The following is a 22,525-nucleotide window of genomic DNA, read 5'->3' on the forward strand; positions in this document are numbered from 1 at the left end:
TGATAAACTTAATAAAGCGTAGTCGTTCAGTCTTTGTATAGTTAGACATCATGGGAGTCAGGCTACTCATCTAACATCTACAAACTTCAGTTTCTTCATCTTAAAAATTGGGGTTTGGACTAGTTCAGCAATGGCAGTAAGTGATTTCTGTGCCCAAACAAGAAACTGGCAATTAATTATGAGACTTAGTCCAGCTAGATGCAGCCTTTTCTATGTATATATCTAGGCAGCCACTTAATCTGATTTATCTAAGAAATGAAATGTATTTTCTATCTTTGGACCAAACAATCTTTTTTTAAAAAATTCTAAATGTACAACTGTGTGTCTGGGGGCCTTTTGAAGCTTAATGCTTATGGCTGCCACCATGTAAACTCAGAATGACTTCTAACTTTCTAACTCTCTATGACTAGCCTTGGAGATATCTACTTCATTGGGCTTGATCATCTAGAGTCGAACTCCTTATCTTCCACCACTCCTCCCTCTCCACCCCAAGCAAACCTACATTTCTAATTTGCTTTCTATTGATGTTGTTATCTTCTACCAATTACTCAGTAATAAAATATCAAAGAAATGCATAGAAATTCTAGGTTGTAAAGGAGTTTTAAGGGCCCAATTAATTACCAGTGGACACATTTTCAATTTAGACCTTACTTGTTTTTTATAGTATTTTAGAATGTTGACCACTCATTCCTTTTCACACTCTTTTGGCCTTCTTCTTTTGTTACTCAAAAAAGTTAGCTGTGTTTCTTTCAGAGCAAAAAGAGAAGAATTAGGCATTGAAGGTGCTAGAGAAAAAGAATCAATACAGATGGCTGAAATTTCAAGATCATCTTGAGGGTTGAGGGTGATTATTAGAGCAAAGTCCTGAGGTACCTTCATGCTTAAGACTTGAGTCATCCGTTGAACATTGTTCTTTTTTCATCTTCAGATACTCAATTATTGAATATTCTAAGCATGCTCCCTCATCAGAACTTTGCACTTGCTGTTTTTTCTGCTACAGTGACCTTCCCCAAATTATTTGCGTAGCTTGCAATCTTACCTCTTTTAGGTGTCTACCCACATGTCACTTTAGAGAGACTTTTCAGGCCACCCTATCTAAAATAGTCCTCTCCACCTTGGATACTCTCTAGTTCTTTATTTTTCTTCATTACACCTAACTACATATTTTCATTTTATAATTTAGTTTTACGTACTTATTTGCTTGTTTATGAATTCAGGGATTTGTCTCTTCTCCCTACCGTGTCCTCTGGACCTAAAACAATGCCTGGCTTTTAGTACGCACTCAGTATACATCTGCTGAATGAATAACACATGTTAAAAAATACTGATCTATTAAATTAAGTCCATGCTCCTCAACTTGATCTTCAAGGTCTTGCACAGTAAGACTGTAGTTCAGTTTTTCAGTCCTTCATTGGAAAATAGAGCAGAAAGGAAGTTGGGAATAGATTTTGGAGTACCTTGAATATAGACTTAGAAATTGTAGGGCCGGAGCTATGGCTTTATCAGGATCAGTGGAGCTACAGATCCTCCATGAAGTATGTGTTCTGTCCAAATCCATGAATGTGCCTCTGAGGATCAAGGAATGCAGTTACCCTAAGAGTTCCGAGAAGAGAGTCCTATTACAGTAAATAGCTTTTAATAATATAAAGCTAAACCAAAGCTTATCTCAGATGTGATACAAGAGAAGATTCTGAAGCCTAAAGGACTCCTTCAAATCTGTATGTTGTCCTGGGAGATGTGTATCACTGTTCTGTATAGAAATATTCAGCATCAGTTTTCTGCCAAATTATTTAAAAGTAAACTTCAGTCCTTCACCTTATAAGTCCTAGTCTTCTTTTCCACACTTACATCTTAATATTTATCAACATGTAATCAATAGCCTAACCAAACAAACTATGTTTTTATTCTGTGCGCATCTTTTTTCATGCCTCTGTAATTTTTCTCATACTATCCCTCAATGTAGAGTTTCTTCTATTTGGAATAAGTCTATGAGAACTCGACCTCCATCTGCTAAAAATATCTTTATTCCCATTACAGATGTGAAGGTTGTCTCCCTCTTTGAATTCTTGTTTTGGTCCTTGGCATGTCTTATCTATATATTTATATATATATATAAAATTGTCTTTTGTATATTTGTATAATAGAGAAACTTCCTCTCAATTATAAATCACCGTAACACTTAATACAATTCCTTTTCCACAGGTATTCAGTTAGAGTCTGTAGAATTGAATCAAGTCCCTGAACAAAGACTTTAAGGTCTTCCAAAGAAAGTGATAATTTAATGGAAGAGTATTCTATCATTTTATTATAGAATGACTTTTGCAACGGCTTTTTTGCAGCTAATTATTGAATGAACACTGAGAAGTTTCAAATTTACATGAATATTTTCAGTAGTATTTTCTCTTACCTTTTCTGTGCTCCTGCCATCTCCCAGTAATTCCTGGCAAGCAGTTGCATAGCAGGTACAATGCAGTCAGCACTCATTTTCTTTCTTTCTTTCTTTTTTTTTTTTTTTCATTCCAGCTAAACTTTATTTCTTTTTTTTTTTTTCCTTCAATTTTTATTTTAAGTTCAGGGGCACATGTGCAGGATGTGCAGGTTTGTTGCACAGGTAAACATGTGACATGGTGGTTTGCTGCACAGATCATCCCATCACTTAGGTATTAAGCCCAGTATCCATTAGCTATTCCTCCTGATGCACTGCCTCCCCCAGGCCCCCTGATAGGCCCCAGTGTGTGTTGTTCCTCACCATGTGTCCATGTGTTCTCATCATTCAGCTCCCACTTATAAGTGAGAAAATGCTGTGTTTGGTTTTCTGCTCCTGCATTGGTATCATTTTCTAATAACATGAAAAGAGCACCATCTTAAAATATTAAACTTAAGGAGACTGTTTAGAGAAACAAATCCAGCCACTTTTGATTTAGAGTTGATTAAGAATAAATCCTGGCTGGCTGCTGAGTAAACTATAAAGTGAATGAAATACCCAAATAACACACCTATATTATAACCACCTCAACCACTGAGTTAGCTATTTTTGTGCTCATTTGACTTATTATTTGTCATTAAATCTTAAAAACATGGGCTGATTCTCCCATGCAGAGAAGTTGAGCCATATACCCAGCTGTAGTATTTTCTGTTGTCAGGCATAAAATCAAGCAGAAGGAGTTTGTCTACTAAAGAAGGGCACAGCATCTTCATCTGTGAGGACACATAACAGTAAAAAAAAAAAAAAAAAAAAAAAGGAACATTTCAAATTAACAACAGGATATTTTTTTCACCTCTAGGGACCAAGAGGACCAGATGGTCTCTTAGGGGAACAAGGTATACAAGGTGCCAAGGTAATCATTGATTTTTCTCATTTCATATACAGTTAAATTTTATTGAGCCCGTATGTCCTACTGGTCTAAAAAACAACATATTTCCTTACAAAAATATGGTTCTAAATTTTCTCTGTGTCTAAGTATGAAACACATAAAAGTTTTTACTACAGACACAGAGATGTTTACTTTTCAATATTGAACTGTATACTTACTATCTTTTTGTATGTGAATATATGCTAGCATATATAAGACGACAATTCACATTCTTACTAACTCACCTGGCTTTGATGCTTTGTTAGGGTGAAAAAGGAGATCAAGGAAAGAGAGGGCCTCATGGTCTTATTGTAAGTAATAAAACATTTCACATTAAAGATGAACATTTTAAGTCTTTTTTGTTTCTCTTAGTATGATTAATCTTTTTGGAGGGGACTGCTTGACTCAAGCATTTTCTTTCTCGTGTAGGGGAAGACTGGAAACCCTGGAGAAAGAGGAGTTCAAGGGAAACCAGTAAGTAATAAAAAAAAAAAAAATCAGGCGATGAACAATTTTTATCTGCTATTTTTTGAGGAGAGGGGCTGCTCAAACAATGTTTGGGGGATTTTTTGACACATAAAAATTACATATATTTGCAGTATACAATGTGATATCTTGATATATGTATAAATTATGAACTGATTACCCTTATCTGCTTTATTCTCTGATACAACTATTGTTTAGTATTCAGTACGTTGGACTAAAAGAATGTAAGTTCTTTTTCTCCTTTAATCATTGGGTCATTGTTTTATTTGAGCAAGTTGCTTACCCATTCTGGGCCTGGGTTGTACCTATCCGTAACTGGTGGTTATAACTGATACTTTTACTTCACTCTATGATAAATAGAGTGAAGATAAATTAGTTTTACTGTAAAACCCATTTCAAAATAAAATGGCATGATATATAAATATAATGAGACGTTAATAAAGCTAATATAATAAGTAACTTTTTTGGGGCCTCTTGCCTAGTTTTCTTTTAACTCAACTTGAATTCCTTTTAGGCCTTTGGAGTGTAGAGCTGTGTGTGTCATCATGCCTTCCCATGGCACTTCTTAGGAGTTATTAATATTTTATAATACTAGTTATTTTCCTACCATCAAAAATCTTACCAGAATTATACATTTTTTTCCCTGAAAGGCAACAAGTTCTGTGGTTATCATCACTAAGTAAGAGGAAAAAAAAAGTTAAATATTTACCCACACATGCATACTTACACATAGACACATAAGATAGTACATGTATATGAGCACATAAGCTTAGGTATATGAATATTTTTACTTTCATTCAGAATTTTAATTTTTAATGATGACATTTTGATTTGTTATATACACATATATATAATATAAAGTTATAAAAATAGATAATACAAATATATTGCAGCTCAGGAGACAGAAAAGGATAGAATAAAAATGTTTTAGCTGCTATACTATTAATAATTGTTTACATAGTAAATGTCACTGCATTTGCTTGTTCCTTTTTGAAATCTGCTGCCCCCTGCCCGCTGTTTCCCACAATAACATTGTGTTTAACAGTGATCCAACCTAAAATACCAGAGACCTAAGACAGAAAATAAATGACTGTGTCTGGGAAAGAACTTGTGTGTGGCATTGTATTATTGATTAACGTTATCCTCAAAGAATGTTACTTGAGTTTTAATATTCGTCATCTGAGTTTCTATTATATTGATATAAATGGTATTTGTATAGATTATGCTACTTTGCTGTACTTTATACAGTGCCCATACGTTGCAGTGAGTGGAAAAGTTTGGAGCTCAAGTTCATTCCTCTCATTTAAAAAAAAATGAGGCCCAGATAAATAAAATTACTTATTCATTTTGTATTCATTGATGTACTGAAAATGAAGGTAAAATTATAGATCATTCATTTTTGACCTTCCCTAGAATTTTACCTTCATTTTTAGCCCATCAATGTATGCTTGTATAAATGTAATATTTCATGTTTGACTTTCTCAATTAAATAAAAGATACTAGAATCATTTTGTAACCTTACCCTGGTTTGAAACCTTACCCTGGCAAACGTGTCACGTAGACTCCTGGAAGAATTAAGTTTCCTTAGTGCATGACAAAGTTGGACATTAAATATGAATTTATAATAGTTATTGAGGTTTACTTGGCTCTATACCTACATTGTCTCCTTCTCCTTGATTGAATTGAGATCTTGGAGAAGCTGAGAACAATCAATTGAAAAAAGCCAAACAAGCCCCAAAGATTCATTTGATCCTTCAGCACAGTCTTAGTGTCTCTAGTCGTTTATGCACTATCAACAAACAGGCAGTGCTGTATATTAGAAAACTAAATTTGAGGTCAGATTGACTTTTGGTCTATTGTATGCTCCTAAAAACCATATAACCATGTTTAAATTGGTTAGGGCTAGGCGTGATGGCTCATGCCTGTAATCACAGCACTTTCAGTGGCAGAGGAAGAAAGGTCTCTTGAGCCCGGGAGTTCGAGACCAGCTAGGGCAATGTAGTGAGACCCCCATCTCTAAAACTACATATTCTTTATTTTTAAAATGAATTTTAAAAAATGGTTAGGATGAGAGCTCTAAGACCCTCTCCATCTCTAAGTTTTCATAATTTTAAGCCAGGAATTAAATGAAAACTGGCAACACATAGTGCTCTGGTAATCCAGATAACTAGTAAAAGTGTATTTGTCTGTGGACCAACACTGTTTCCTATACAATACTTGCCTCCCATACATCTGACTCAAAAGAAAATCAGGAAAAAAGACCACAATCCACTGTGTTAATAAGGTGTTAAGGCCTGGATCACTATTTTAGGTTCTCTAAATAATATAAAAACTATCATAACTCATACATTACTGAGTATTTTTTTAAATCTAGATATTCTATCAGTTTGTGAGATAGGGGTGTAAAAATTCTCCAACTATAATTTTTGTGTTTCTCTATTTCTACCTTTGATTCTTTCCAGTTTTGCTTTATGTATTTTTAAATTCTATTGTAAGTTTATTCACATTTGTAATTATTATGTCTTCCTCATCAGCTGATCCTTTTTTGTTGTTAAAAAATATTCTTCTTTATCTCTGGTAATGCTTTTTACTCTTGGTAATACTATTTGTTGTGAAGTATACTTCATCTGATATTAATACTAATATAAAGTTTCTCCAGCTTTCTTAGCTTGCTGCTTACATGGCATATCTTGTTCCTTAATTTACTTTCAACCTATTTGTGTCTTGATATTTAAAGTGAATATCTTATCTTATAGTTAGACCTTGCGTTTTATTCATTCTGACAATTTCTGCCTTTTAATTTGAGCATTTGTTCAATTTCAATTTAATGTAATTATTGATACGTAATTGATATGGTTAGATTTGGGTCTCCCATTTAATGATCTGTTTTTGTTTGTTTCCTTTTTGTTGTTATTTTTCAATATCTTCTGTTGGCATTGAATAATTTTGAGAATTCTATTTTAATCTGTCTGTTGGATTTTTAGCTCTATTTCTTCTCATTATAATTTTCCATGGTTATTCTAGGTCAAGGGTCAGCAAACTTCTTCTGTGAAGTGCCACAAAATAAGTGTTTTATGTAAATACTTAACACAAGTGTAAGAAACTTGCCAACAATATAGGTCCATTTACTAATACTTTTTAATGCTATAATCGTTTTATGTATTACATCTACATATATTTTAAACTACACATTTGCAAAGTTATAATTTTTGCTTTAATATAAATAAAATGTTTTCATAATGTAAATGAAATACATACTTTAGAGATGTTTAATGGGAAATAATGTTTATCATTTACCCACATATTTGCCTTTTCTGATGCTGTTCATTACTTTCTGAAGATTTGTGTTTCCAAATGATGTCATTTCCCTGTAACCTATAGAACATCCTTTATATTTCTTGTAGTAAAGTCTGCTAGTACATATTTCTCTTAGGTTTTGTTTATGAAATGTCTTTATTTCTCCTTTACTTTTGAAGTACAGTTTCACCGGATATCAGATTTTAGGTTGACAGAGTCTTTTGGGGGATTCTTTTGTTTTTATTCAACTCTGTAAGGATAACTTGCCATTTTCTTTTGGCCGTCGGTATTTCTGATAAGTAGTCCACAGTTTTATATATATATATATATATATATATATATATATATATATAAATTATATATATATATATAATTATTCCCTTGCATATAATGTATCATTATATTTTATTGGAATCAATCATATTGGAAGTCATATATTGGCTTTGCCACTTACTAGCAGTCTTGACTTTGTACAAATTACTTAACTTCTCTGGGCTTCAGTTTCCCCATCTTTGATATAGGAAATCTTTTATAGTTATAACAAATGTTATTTATTATGTTCCTGGAACAGGCTCTAATAAATAACAACCAAAATAACCATTGTTATCCTCATGGTCATCATTATCATAGTTACTGGGTTGAAGTAATGGAGAAGGGAGTTCTAAAAAGCCTTAAAGATAATTTTTATTTTATTCCAGCTTGTGCTTTTCCGCTTTTTCCCCAATAAAAACAGAGTCCACTTAAATTATTTCATGGCTTTGCAAAAGAGCTTTTATGCAGTATCAACAGCATTAAAAGTACATGATAAGCTTGATATTATGTCTATACATACTTTACAAAGAAAATTGGGCAGATATTATTTAAAGTTCTGAAGTTTTCTGTATATTTCAGTTGTTCTACTAGGCACAGAGAGATTCCTTATAATGATCCTATCTCTTAATTAAGGAGCCTGGAGTAAATAGACACCATATCATTTACATGACTGAAACAGAGCTTCAACTAGATGGGAGTCCATAATTTTACATAGTTCCCTTTCCCTAGCCAGAGAAACTGAACATAGCATTAAAGATTATAACTTAGAAGACAGTGTGTTGCTAAGAACTTTGAATATCTTTACTTCTAATTTAATGTCATATTTTTATACCTTTTAGTTTTTTAAGGTAAAATGGTATTTGTGATTAGCTGTATAGTTATCAACTTTCCCAAGGTCAATAATGCAGAAGATGCAACTTACGGCTGGGCGCAGTGGCTCACGCCTGTAATCCCAGCACTTTGGGAGGCCAGGCGGGCGGATCACGAGGTCAGGAGATCAAAATCATCCTGGCTAACACGGTGAAACCCCATCTCTACTAAAAATACAAAATAAAAAAGTTAGCCAGGCATGGTGGTGGGCGCCTGTAGTCCCAGCTACTCGGGAGGCTGAGGCAGGAGAATGGCGTGAACCCGGGATGGGGAGCTTGCAGTGAGCCGAGATCACGCCACTGCACTCCAGCATGGGCAACAGAGTGAGACTCCATCTCAAAAAAATTTAAAAAATAAATAAAATAAAGCAAAAAAAGAAGATGCAACTTACAAATGGGTCAACATGTTATGTATTGTCAGTGGTCATCAGTGCCTCGCACACAGTAAATGCTCAATAAATCTTTGACTGAGTCAGAGAAGACTCAGAATTTGGTTTAGTGTTCTATCTACTTCATATCTGAAACACTCTTTTATGGTACTACAAAGAGTGTAAAGATGGGGAAAAAAGGAAGTTACAGGTTCAGTATGGTTATTTCCAGTTGTCTAGGTTCTGAGTCTCCTGTGCCTTGCCAGGGTTTAAAGACATAAATCATACTTATTAACACATCACAAGGACATTATTATTTTTTGAAAAAGGAAACTTTATGTGGACATTAAAACTGTAAAGAAATTCAGATTTAAAATAATTTTGGGTAATTATTTGTCACAGTATAGGAGTGAGGATTAAATAAAAATAGAGGTAGATACAAAGAACTCCTACAACTCAAGAATAAAAAAACAACCTGATGGAAAAATGAGCAAAGGACTTGAACAGGCATTTCTCCAAAGAAGGTATACAGATGGCCAGTAAGCACATGAAAAGATGCTCAACATCACTCGTCATTAGGGAAATGAAAATCAAACCACCATGGGATACTATTTCACAAACTTTATAATGCTGTTATAAAAAAAAAAAAGAAAATATGTGTGGCCAAGGATGTGGAGGAATCGGAACCCTTGTTCATTACTGGTACAAATATAAAATAGGGGGACTGCTGTGGAAAACAGTTTGGTGGTTTGTCAAGAAGTTAAACAGAGAATTACCATATGGTCTATCAGTTCCACTTCTAGGTAGATACCCAAATAATTGAAAAAAGGGACTCATACAGATACTCGTATACCCATATTCATAGCCACATTATTCACAATAGCCAAAAGTTGAAAGTAATCCATGTTCTTTGATAGACTAATACATAAACAAAATGTGGGATATGCATACAGTGGACCCAACCTTAAAAAGCAGAACGTTTTCACGCATGCTACAACAGGGATGAACCTTGAAGACATTATGCTAGGTAAAATAAGCCAGTCACAGAAAGGCAGATATTGTATGATCTCACTGATATGAGGTACTTAGGGTATTCAAATTCATAGAGACAGAAAATAGAATGGTGGTTGCCAGGGAATAGAAAAAAGGGGTGATGGGGAGTTAGTATTTAATGGGTACAGAGTTTCAGTTTGGGAAGATGAAAAAGTTCTGGTGATGGTTACACAACAATGTGAATGTACTTAATGCCACGTAACTACATTTAAAAATGGTTAAAATAGTAAATTTACCACAAAAGCAAAAAAAAAAAAATAGCAGTAGACAGAAAAGTTGGGTGGAAGGATCCATAGGAAAGCTAAGGTAAGGAAACTGTGTAAAACATCTTCACACAACACTTTTCCTACAAGTATTGCCTTTATTTGTCCAGGGTTTACAGGGATTGCCTGGAAGTACAGGTGACAGAGGACTTCCAGGAGAGCCAGTAAGTGTATGTTTATACTTTTCTAATTGTGTTTTTCTCATAATGTACGTTTACATTTCTATTATTGCTCTGCTGTGCTGTGACTGGTATGTTTTAGAAAGCAGCATTTATCATAGACACCACAGACAAATCACATAGAATAAAAAGTAATAGTTTATCGTGCCTTTCTGGTTTCATATAGTCAAATATGGTGCTGTTTTTCTGGAGCTGTTAAATCTGAGCATATTTCTGTTTTCAACAAAGAAAACTCTGTTTTATTGAATCTCAGAAATTCTCTTTCTGAATGGCTTGCTGTTCTTATAATATTACATTGCCACACACGCACAATCACACTTATGAGGCAATTTCTATAATTAGAAGACCATATAGAGAGAAGCCAAACATTTTGATGGGCCAAAATGTGCAAACATGACAGAAATGATAAAATCAATGCAGTTGTTACATCAACAGTACAAAAACTTGCATCAATACAAAAACTTATGAAATCGTTATGAAACAGTTTCAGAGTTTCCATGGAAGGTAAGTTGTGAAAAGGAAAAACCTGTCACACCTACTTTCTTACAATTTATTCTTTTTTGCCAATGAAGTCATTCTTCTGGTTAATGGTGTCAGATGTAATGTGCTATAATGTGCTTCTAAGATGTACAATACAATATAGTCTTTCAAACAACTGCATTGATTTTATCATCAGTTGACACAAAGATTTACAAGTGGCTTTTGTATAATTCATTTAGTTAGTGGCAAATGGAAAATTCTAACAGTCAAAGAGCTATTCTTACCATAACCTTTTCCTCATTTATATATTTAACCTATGATATAAGCTCTCAAAACAATAAGTAAAGATTTGACAGTATATATAGTTCTTTCCAAATAAAGAATTTTAGATATGTTGTTGATTTTTTAAGCTAAATCCTTCTTGGTTTTCTCCCTATTATGCATATCTTAACATGTCATTTCAATTCTGATATTTATCTGACCTAAAATAATGCAACTCTCTTTAGCATTATTTACTTAAGTATATCCCCTAAAAAGTCTGTAACCTGCTTGAAATCAGAGACCATTTATTTTATCTTTGTAATCCCCTTTCCTGGTATAATGTCTGGTATATATAAGTAAGTGCCAGATGGGGTTAGAAAGGAGGCAGGTGGCAAAACACACACAGCTTTATGAGGGCTATTGCCAACATTTTAAATTTTTATCCTTAGAACAAAGGATGTTATTAAAGGTCTAGGACTAGCTTTATTATCAGATTGTTTAGTTTATTATCTGATGTCTATTTTATAAATATCAGTCAAATCACAAAATGGAAGGAGCCAAGAATGGCTGGCTGTTGCAATAACACAGATAAAAATCAGCAGCACCTTTTTTATGAGCAGAGAGATGAAGTGGACACAATGATTCAAAAGGGGATAAAATCAATAGGTAATAAAGACTCTGTATGTGAAGTATAATTCTTAAATTTCTGGCTTATTGTATTAAAGAGTTGATGATAATATTCACTGAAACAAAAAAAACACAGAGAAGTAGGTTTGAGAATGGAAGATTATAAATTCAGTTTAACTGTTGAATTTGAGGTGTCTTTGAGAAACATGAAGTTGGCAGTTGGATTCAGAGTAGAGGAATGCACCAAAGTTAAAAAATATTGGATTCATTGCCTATAGAAAGAGTATAGAGGTGAGAAAAGAAAAAGATCTAAGGCTGAGGTTTAAAGAGCTACAACATTTACAAAACCCTGGCAGAAAAGGTTGAAACTGCACAAGAAACTGAGAGAGTAAGAGGAAAATCAGATATGTAAGTTAGGAGTTTGAGCTATAACCATAACCCATCTTAAAATCTTCATGATAACATTAGATTCCCTTAGAAGTATGTAGGCATAAAGTAGGATAGGTAAACCACAGCCCTCAGTCCAGTTATGCTTCTGTAAATCAAATTTTATTGAAACACAGTCACAACAATTCCCTTATGTATGTATGGCTGCTTTCATACTATGACAGCAAAATTTAAAAGTTTTGACAGAGACCACATGACCCACAAGCCTAAAATACTTACTGTCTTGCCCTTGAAAAAAAGGAAATTTGCTGACCCCTGATGTAGATTTTAATCACATATGTACAGAAAGAAAATGTCTAATCAACTCAAACCTTGTAACAAATAATGTCCCTTGGTTTATGTAGTGTACAACCTGCACAATCACCCTCAATAAGAGGAGAATGGTGACATTTGTTCATTCTCTCTTTTATCATATTGTTCATTTATTCTTCCGTTTCAGAAGACAAGTTGAAAAAAAAATCTCCTGACCTAAATAAATATAGTTAATATCTCTTAATTATTGAAAACTGCCTTTAAAGAGGGAACAAGGGGAATGCTATACTCTAAAATTTAAACTCTTCATAAGCTTCCTTTATAATATCCCCTGTAAATTTTAAAATATTATTTTCTAGCTACTTTTTCTTAGATACCAGAAGTCATTTCCACTTACCTCAAAAAATAGTTAATAGGATTCTCAAGTTAACTAAAAGTGTATAATAAAACTTCACTCAGTTCCTCATTAGAGTGGCAACAGTCTTGGAAACAAAAGATAAGAGTACCCTATATCAGCATCTCAGTCAGACAAAGAGAGCAGCCAAAATAAAGCGGCAGATGAATTTCACTTACAAATATAATTGTAAAAATCTGAACGAAAAATTAAGTAAAATTTAACCATGTATATAAAGAATTATCCACCTCAGTGAAGTAAAAGGAAGAATTACAATCAAGGAAAAGTTAGTTGTTGTTAAGAAATCTATTAATATATCACAGATATAATGAAAAATACAAAAACAAGTAATCTAAAATTTAGCAACTTTTTATTTTTATTTTTATTTTTTTTCTTTTTAGATGGAGTCTCGCTCTGTCTCCCAGGCTAGAGTGCAGTGGCGCAATCTTGGCTTACTGCAACCTCTGCCTCCCAGGTTCCACCGATTCTCTTGCCTCAGCCTCCTGAGTAGCTGGGACTACAGGTGCCTGCCACCACGCCCCACTAATTTTTCGTATTTTTAGTAGAGATGGGGTTTCACCGTGTCAGCCAGGATAGTCTTGATCTCCTGACCTTGTGATCCGCCCACCTCTGCCTCCCAAAGTGCTGGCATTACAGGTGTGAGCCACTGCATCCGGCCAGCCATTTTTGATTCTTTAAAAATCATTGCATGGGAACCAAGCACAGTGGCTTATGCCTGTAATCCCAGCACTTTGGGAGGTCGAGGTGGATGGATCACTTGAGGTCAGGAGTTCAAGACCAGCCTGGCCAATATAGTGAAACCCCACCTCTACTAAAAATACAAAAGATTAGCCAGACGTGGTGGTACACACCTGTAGTCCCAGCTACTTGAGAGGCTGAGGCAGAATTGCTTTAACCCAGGAGGCAAAGGCTGCAGTGAGCCAAGATCACACCACTGCACTCCAACCTGGGTGACAGAGTGCGACTCCATCTCAAAAAAAAAAAAAAAAAAAAAAAAAAATTATTGTGTGTGGAGCACAATTTGGCTTCTAGCTGAATCTGCCAGTCTCCCCCCAAAAAAAGATTTAAAAATCATAGTGTGAAAGTTGTCAGAATCAAAATGGAGTCACTGATGTTAAGAAAATAAAAGAAAAATCTGACAAATAGAGGTGAAGGCCATAAAGACAGAGTTCTCATTCTCAGATGCCTGATAGCACAAACGATCACAAAAAATTGCAAAAATCACAACCTCGCCCAAAGAACATTTGCATCCATATACAAAAAATATTTCTGAAAAGACATCTGCCCAGCAACGGCCTGTCCAGCCTTGGACTGGTATCACCATTGTTGTTGATATTTATAGCCAAGGATAAACATTTCAAAACAATTATATAATCCTCATTTTTCCTTTACAAACTATTCCCTTTCTTTATCTCCCTGAATATGTGCATAGCTTACTACAGCATGCATATTCCCATTACAATGCTCTATTCCAAAATAAATACCTTATTTCTTTTAGAGAGCCTCTTTCTCTTTGTTATTTAGGTTGACAATAGTAAAGTGTTTTCTGGGTTGGGCACAGTGGCTCACACCTGTAAACCCACCACTTTGGGAGGCCAAAGCAAGTGGATCACTTGAGGTCAGGAGTTTGAGACCAGCCTGGCCAACATGGTAAAACCCCGTTTCTACTAAAAAAAAAAAAAAAATCAGCCAGGCATGGTGGTGGGTGCCAGTAATCCTAGCTACTCAGGAAGCTGAGGTAGGAGAATTACTTGAACCTGGGAGGCGGAGGGTGCAGTGAGCCTAGATCGTGCCACTGCACTCCAGCCTGGGTGACAGAACAAGACTCTGCCTCTAAATTAATTAAGTAATTAATTAATGTGTTTTCTGGTCTGAAATGTAAGGAACTTGGAAGTCATCACTCCCATCCTCAAAACAAGAAAAAAGATGGACACACTGAAAGTCAACAACTCTTCTTAGATCTGTCAGAGACTTAAGGCCACAAGACAAAGTACTGCCCCCAAAATGGAGAGACAGACAGGCAAATACATAGCCCACAGCTGGACAGTAGGGACACTTTAAACTATAATTAGCAAATTACTGGAGACTCAGTGTAGACCAGCTTGAGTGTTAAAAAAACTCAGAGAGGGCCTAGTCTTTGGGAGGCCCCTACATGTTCCTGAGTTTTACGTCCTTCCGGAGCCCTAACAGGTTCTCACTTTCAAACAGAGAAGAATTCCCTCCTGCTTCCAGCAGAGGGAGAGGGATAGTAACCATTTTGAAACACGCCTAGCTACAACCAGTAAACACAGCCTAACCCACAGCCAGATAATGTAAAATATCACATTAAAGGCCTATTCACCTTGGTTTCATTTACATTTATATCATGTCTGGCTTTCAAAAAAAATTATAAGGCAAGATAAAAGGCAGAAACAGTCTACAGAGACAAATAAGCAGAAACAGACTCAGGGATAGCAGACATTTTGGAATTATGAAGCTGGGAATTTCAAAGTAAAAGAGAAATAAAGTCTTTCTCAAACAAAAATTTAAGGAATTTGTCACTAGTAGACCAGCAAGTAATGTTAAAAGAAGTTCTTCAGAGAGAAGAAAAGTGACATAGGTTAGAAACTCATTTAGGTAAGAAGAGTGTTAGAGAAGGAATAAATGAAAATAAAATAAAATATTTTTATAATTCTTAATTGATCTAACAGACAATTTGTACAAAATAATAATAGCAACAGTGTTTGGTATTATATCTCATGGATAAGTCAAATGTTATAAGGAAGAAGAGGGAGGAATTGTTATAAAGTACTGGCACTACTCATGAAGTGGTATAGTGTTATATGAAAACGGACTAGATCAATGGCCATAGCACCCTGAATGTTCTTAATCTCATCTGATCTTGGATGCTAAACGGGGTCAGGACTGGTTGGTACTGGGATTGGAGATGGCCTAGGAATACCAGGTGCTGTAGGGTATTTTTAAAAAGAAAGAAAATGGACTTAGGTTAATTGCAAATATGTATTGCAAACTCTAGAGTGTCCACTTTAAAAAGTTTTAAAAGTAGTATAATTTGTATCCTAACCCAGGAAAGAAAATGAAATCATATAAAATGCTTAATTAAAATGAGAAGCCAGACTGGGCACGGTGGCTCATGCCTTTAATCCTAGCACTTTAGGATGTCAAGGCAGGTAGATTGCTTGTGGTCAGGAGTTTGAGACAAACCTGGACAACATGGTAAAACCCCGTCTCTACCAAAACAATGCAAAAATTAGCTGGACATGGTGGGACGCGCCTGTAGTCCCAGCTACTCAGGAGGCTGAAGTGGGAGAATCACTTGAATCCGGGAGGCAGAGTTTGCAGTGCGCCAAGATCATGCCACTACACTCCAGCCTGGGTGACAGAGTGAGACTCCATCTCAAAAATGAAATAAACATAAAAATAAAAAATAAAATGAGAAGCCAAAAAAATAAAAAAGAAGAAGAAGACCAGAGAAGAAGAAGCAATAAAGAACAAAGACAACAAATGAAAACTAACAACTATGGTATATACTAGCTCAGTGATATCATAGTCACTTAAATGTCAATGGTCTAAGTATACCACTTAAGAGATTGCCAAAGTGAATATGAAAGCAAGACCCAATTGTATGTTGTCTTCAGGAAATCCGTTTGAAATATGAAGGAAAGTATATCATGCTAACGTTCATCAAAGGAAAGCTGGAAATGTTTATATGTCAGAGAAAGCAGTCTTCAGAACAAGAAAAATTATCAGGGTAAAGAGAGACACGGCACAATGATAGCAGGGTCATTTCTCCAAGATGGCATAACAATACTTAATTCACCTGACAATGAAGCATCAAAATACGTGAAGCAAATGCTGAGATGATTTTCAAGGAAAAATAGATGACTCTATCATTATAGTTGGAGACAATAACACCCCTCTATCAGTAATTGAGAGACGCAGCAGGCAGAAAATTAGTCAACAGAGAGTACCGTAAGTCAACTAGGTTTAATTTACATTTATAAAATATGTTATCCAACAACAGTAGAATACACACTCTTCACAAACTGACATGGAACATTCACCAAGAGAGACCAAATTCTGGGCCATAAAACACCTTAACAAATTTAAAAGACTAGACATCATACAACGTTTGCTCTCAAACTACGGTAACAGAAAATGACTGGAGATTTCCAAAATATTTGGAGATTAAATAATACACTTTTAATAACTTATTGGTCAAAAAAGGAGTTTCAGGAATAATTTAAAAATATTTTGAACTAAATGAAAATATAGTTTGTCAAAATGCTTGAGATGCAGTGCCTAGAGGGAAATTTATAGCACTGAATCAAAATACGAGGAAAGAAGAAATACTTAAGATTAGTAATCTAAGCTTCCATCCTAGGAAACTATAAAAGAAAAGCAAATTAAATACAAAGTAAGCAGAAGAAAATAAGTATGAAAATCAGCAGAAATCAGTGAAATTGAAAACAGGAAAACAATAGAGAACATCAGTGCGACCAAAGTTAATCAACCTCAGGCCAGGCTAACCAAGGGGAAAAAAAAGAGAAAATACAAATTACTAATATCAGAATATCAATATCACTACTGATATCATTAGCATTAAAATGATAATAAATGGATATTATGAGCAATTCTATTTTCACAATTTTTTTTTTCTTTTTTGAGACGGAGTCTCGCTCTGTCACCCAGGCTAGTGGTGTGATCTCAACTCACTGCAACCTCCACCTCCCGGGTTCAAGCGATTCTCCTGCCTCAGCCTCCTGAGTAGCTGGGATTACAGGTGCGTGCCACCATGCCTGGCTAACTTTTTTTATATTTTTAGTAGAAATGGGGTTTCACCAGGTTGGTCAGGCTGATCTCAAACTTCTGACCTTGTGATTGGCCTGCCTCAGCCTCCCAATATTTCCACAAATTTGATAACTTAAATGAAATAGACCAATTCCTTAAAAGACATATTTTACCAAAACTCACATAAACAGAAAAGGATAACCTGAATAGGTTTGCTTTGACTTGATTTGATTTGATTTGATTTCCATCAATATCTTCATCAACGTGTATTGATGAAGAAACAGAATCCATCACTAATAACCCTCTGAAACAGAAAGCACTGGTCTCAGGTTATCTCATTGGTGAATTCAACTAAACATTTAAAGAACAAATGATACCAGTTATGTACAAGCTGTTCCAGAAAATAGAAACAACAGAATATTTCCTAATTATATGAGGCCACATACGTGAGGCCATTACATGAGCATTACCCTAATAAAAAAACCAGACGAACATATCACAAGAAAAGAAAACTATAGACCAGTATCATTCATGAACATAGATGTAAAATCCTCAACAAAATATTAGCAAATTGAATCAAACAATGTATAAACAGAATTATGCATCATAAACAAGTGTAATTTTTTCCAGGTTTACAAGACTGGTTTAACAGTAGAATGTCAGTTAATATAATCCACCACCTCAACAGGCTAAATAAGAAAATATGATATGAAAAGATGCAGGAAAATCATTTGACAAAATCTAACAACCATTCATGATAAAAAAAAAAAAAACTCTCAAACTTGAAATAAAGGGGCACTTCCTCAGCTTTTTGAAAAACATATTTTTTTAAAAATCTTATAGCCAACGTTATACTTACTGGTGAAAACGAGATACTTTTAAGAGCAAGGGAATAAGGAAAACATGTTCCTCCTTTGTTAAATTTTAACTCCTATTCAGCATTGTCCTGGAAGTCCTAGCTAGTGCAATAAGAAAAGAAAATAAAAAGTATACAAATTGGGAAAGAAGAAATAAAACTGTCTTCCTTTGTAGATGGCATGGCTGTCTGTGTGAAAAATCTTCAAGAACTTATTTTTTAGATTCCCTAAACTAATAAGCAGTTATAATGAGATTGTAGCATAACAAGGTATAAGTTAATACACAAAAATCAATTGCTTTTCTGTATTACCAGCAATGAGTAATTGGAATTTAAAATGAAAAACACGATATCATTTACATTAGCACCAAAAAAGAGAGAAAGAAATAGGTATAAATCTAACAAAATATATGTAAGATCTGTATGAGGAAAACTTTGATCAAAGAAATTAAATGGAAGGATATTTCATGGTCATAGGTAGAAGGACTCAATACTGTTAAGATATTAGTTCTTCACAAATTGATCTATCAATTCAATGCAGTTCTAATCAAAATCCAAGCAAGTTACATTGTATATATTAACAGATTCTAAAGTTTCTATGGAAAGGCAAAAGACCCAGAATAGACAATACAATATTGAAAAACAAAGTTGGAGAACTGACACTGACTTCAAGATTTACTGTAAAACTACAGTAATCAAGACAGTGTAATATTGGCAAAAGAATAGACAAGTACAATTGACCCTTGAACAACATGGGTTTGAACTGCAAAGGTCCTCTTATTTGTGGATTTTCTTCCACTTCTGCTACCCCTGAGACAGCAAGAACAACCCCTCCTCTTCTTCCACCTCCTCAGCCTACTCAGCATGGAGACAATGAGGATGAAGATCTTGATGATGCTCTACTTCCACTTAAGAATACAGTATTCTTTATTCTAGCTTACTTTAAAACTACAGTGTATAATATACATATAAAATATGTGTATATGTATAATACACATATAAAATATCTGTTAAACACCTGCTTATGTTATTAGCAAGGCATCCAGTCAATAGTAGGCTATAAACGGTTACATTTTTGGGGAGTTGAAAGTTGTACTCAGATTTTTAACTGTGCAGGAGGTTGGCACTGTAACCCTTATGTTGGTTTAAATTTCAACTGTAGTTCATTGGAACAGAATGGTGAATCCAGAAATAGAACACAGATATACTCTTTGTTCTACACAATATACACAGTATATAGTCACAAATAAAGTCAAGTGATCTGTGACAAAGGAGCAAAGACAATACAATGGATAGTCTTTTCAACAAATTATACTGGAACAAATAGATACCCACATGCAAAACATGAATCTAGATGCAGATCTTATACCTCAGACATACACACACACACACACACACCCTCAAAATGAATCATAGACTTACATGTAAAAAACAAAACCATAAAACTCCTAAAATATAAACATAGAAGAAAATCGATGTGACCTGAGGTTTGTTGGTGAGTTTTTATCTACATCCCCAAAAGCGCTACCCATGAAAGAAAAAATTGATAAGTTGGACTTCATTAACATCTTTTTAAATCTGCCTTGAAAAAGCACTGTTAAGAGAATGAAGAGACAATCCACAGACTGGGAGAAAATATTTTCAAAACATATATCTGATAAAAGACTTGTATCTAAAATACAGAAAAAACATTTAAAAGTCAACAATTTTCTTTAAAAACCAGTTAAAATGTTAGCAAAAGATCTGAACAGACACCACACCAAAGAAGATATAGAAATAGTATAGAAGCATGTAAAAATATGCTCAACATCATATGTCATTAGAGAATTGCAAATTAAAACAATAATGACATACCTCTATACACCTGTTAGAATGACTAAAATCTAAAACTTTGATGATGCCAAAGGTTGGCAAGGATGTGGAACAACAAGAGCTCTCATTCCTTGCTAGTGGGAATGCAAAATGGTCCAGCCACTTTGGAAGACAGTTTTTTACAAAGGTAGGCATACTCTTACCATATGATCCGGTGATCACGCTCCTTAGTGTTCACCCAAATGAACTGAAAACTTATGTCCACACAAAAACCTGTACAAGAATGTTTATAGCAGCTTTATTTATAGGTGCAAAAAATTTGAAGCAACCAGTATGAATTGATATGTCTGCTATAATTGGACCATGTTTCCCCAAAAATTCGTTTGTTGAAATCCCAGTCCCCAAGGTAATGGTATTATAGGGCAGGATCTTTGGGGTGCTGTGCCCTCATTATTGGGATTAGTGCCCTTATAAAAGAGGCATGCAAGAGCTAGCTTGCCCCTTCTAACATGTGACACAACTAGAAGGCACCATCTATGAAGCAGAAAGTGGGCCTTTACCAGACACTGAATCTGCCAGCACCTTTATCTTGGACTTTCCAGCCTCCAGAACTGTGGGAAACAAATTTCTGTGGTTTATAAGCTATTAATGTATACTATTTTGTTATAGAATCCTCAGTTAACTAAAACAATGTCCAATGAATAAATGGATAAACAAACTGTGGTATGCACATACAATGGAATATCATTCAGCATTAAAAATAAATGAGCTATCAAACCACAAAAATTTACAAAGGAAACTTAAATGCATACTACTAAGTTGAAGTCAGTATGAAAAGGTTACATGCTGTATGATTCCAACTGTATGACATTCTTGAGGGGTAAAACTACACAATCAGTAAAAAAAAGATCATATATTTACATCTTTAAGATGCAAATTTCTTTGTCACATATTTGCTAGGAATTTTAAGTAGATGAATGACTATCACATACATTAAATAAGATACCTTGTCCAAATGCTTAGCACAATATATGATACTTATGAGGTGCTTAATATTGAATGAATGAGTGAATTAGAGAATAAAAGAATGAATGCCACTCTTTTCTTTGTAATACAAGCATAGCTTAGTAAATTTATTTTAAAAACACATGTGAGGCTGGGCGCGGTGGCTCACGCCTGTAATCCCAGCACTTTGGGAGGCTGAGGCAGGTGGATCACCTGAGGTCAGGAGTTCGTGACCAGCCTGGCCAACATAGTGAAACCCCATCTCTACTACAAATATGAAAATTAGCCGAGCGTGGTGGCAGTTGCCTGTAATCCCAGCTGCTTGAGAGGCTGAAGCAGGAGAATTGCTTGACCCTGGGAGGCGGAGGTTGCAGTGAGTGGAGACTGTGCCACTGCGCTCCAGCTGGGCAACAAGAGTGAAACTCAGTCTCAAAAAAAAAAGAAACAAAAACACACGCACGCGCACACACACACACACACACACATGAATCAACTAAAGATATAATTTTGTCTATACAGAGTAAAGTAATATGTTGATAAATGTATTATGTATTTATACAATTATGTATTATGTATTTACATAATTATGTATTATGTAAATATGTATTCTATTATAAAACCCATATCCAGATGCATACATTTACTGACCCAGAGTAAACTTTTATTCTCATATCTTACATTTTATCTTAATATAGGGCCTGCGAGGACTGCAAGGTGATGTTGGACCTCCTGGAGAAATGGGCATTGAGGTAAATTTTTTGTGGCTCATTCTTGTTCATAAATATTCTACTTTTTGTAAGGCTCTAGGGTAAAATTAATAATTAGATATATATTATGAGGAATACTTCCATAGTATTGTTTCATATTCAGAAAAAAGCCTAAAATTCCATTAAAAGCAGAGATGATTATTATATGTCTAATTTTATACATATGAAGTTCTCCTCTAATAATTACCTCATTGAGATGACAGAACACAAAGTAGATAGAGCTTTCCCTTCTCTGATTTAAAGTTGACTTGAAAACCTTTCATTCTAAGATATTATATGCCCTATATAGGAGAATACTGAGACATTACCCAATTTAGGATATATTTTGGAATTATAAGCCAAATTTGTTATAAATATCCAGTTCTTTTATTTCCATTGTTTGTAACTTTAGTACTAAATAAATCAAACATTTTATTTAATGTTTGATTTATTTAGCTGTTGTGAAACTGCTCCCTTGGCTGCTGTGTAACTGCTCTGTCTTGATTTGCCACTTCACCTTCTCATTAGCCTTTCTGAGTCTTGACATGAAGTTGCCCTTTTACTTCCTTGGCTTAGTGATCATATTATTACAGTGACTTTAATTACCAATTTTACTCTGATAGATCTCAACTTGGTAGCTGTATTTTATACCT

The 22,525-nt window shown here is 34.7% G+C and overlaps 1 protein-coding gene across 1 annotated transcript in view; it reads left to right on the forward strand.

Annotated features, from left to right (window-relative positions):
- Positions 1–22,525, forward strand: part of COL24A1 (collagen, type XXIV, alpha 1) — a 438,816-nt gene that overhangs the window by 281,471 nt on the left and 134,820 nt on the right. The window contains exons 32-36 of the mRNA XM_011982146.1: positions 3,285–3,338; positions 3,620–3,664; positions 3,783–3,827; positions 10,112–10,165; positions 21,822–21,875. Coding sequence (XP_011837536.1) covers positions 3,285–3,338; positions 3,620–3,664; positions 3,783–3,827; positions 10,112–10,165; positions 21,822–21,875 — 252 coding nt within the window. The remainder of the gene's footprint in view (positions 1–3,284; positions 3,339–3,619; positions 3,665–3,782; positions 3,828–10,111; positions 10,166–21,821; positions 21,876–22,525) is intronic.

The sequence above is a fragment of the Mandrillus leucophaeus genome, unplaced genomic scaffold (genome assembly GCF_000951045.1).
Source record: "Mandrillus leucophaeus isolate KB7577 unplaced genomic scaffold, Mleu.le_1.0 Scaffold235, whole genome shotgun sequence".
Taxonomy (NCBI): Eukaryota; Metazoa; Chordata; class Mammalia; order Primates; family Cercopithecidae; genus Mandrillus; species Mandrillus leucophaeus.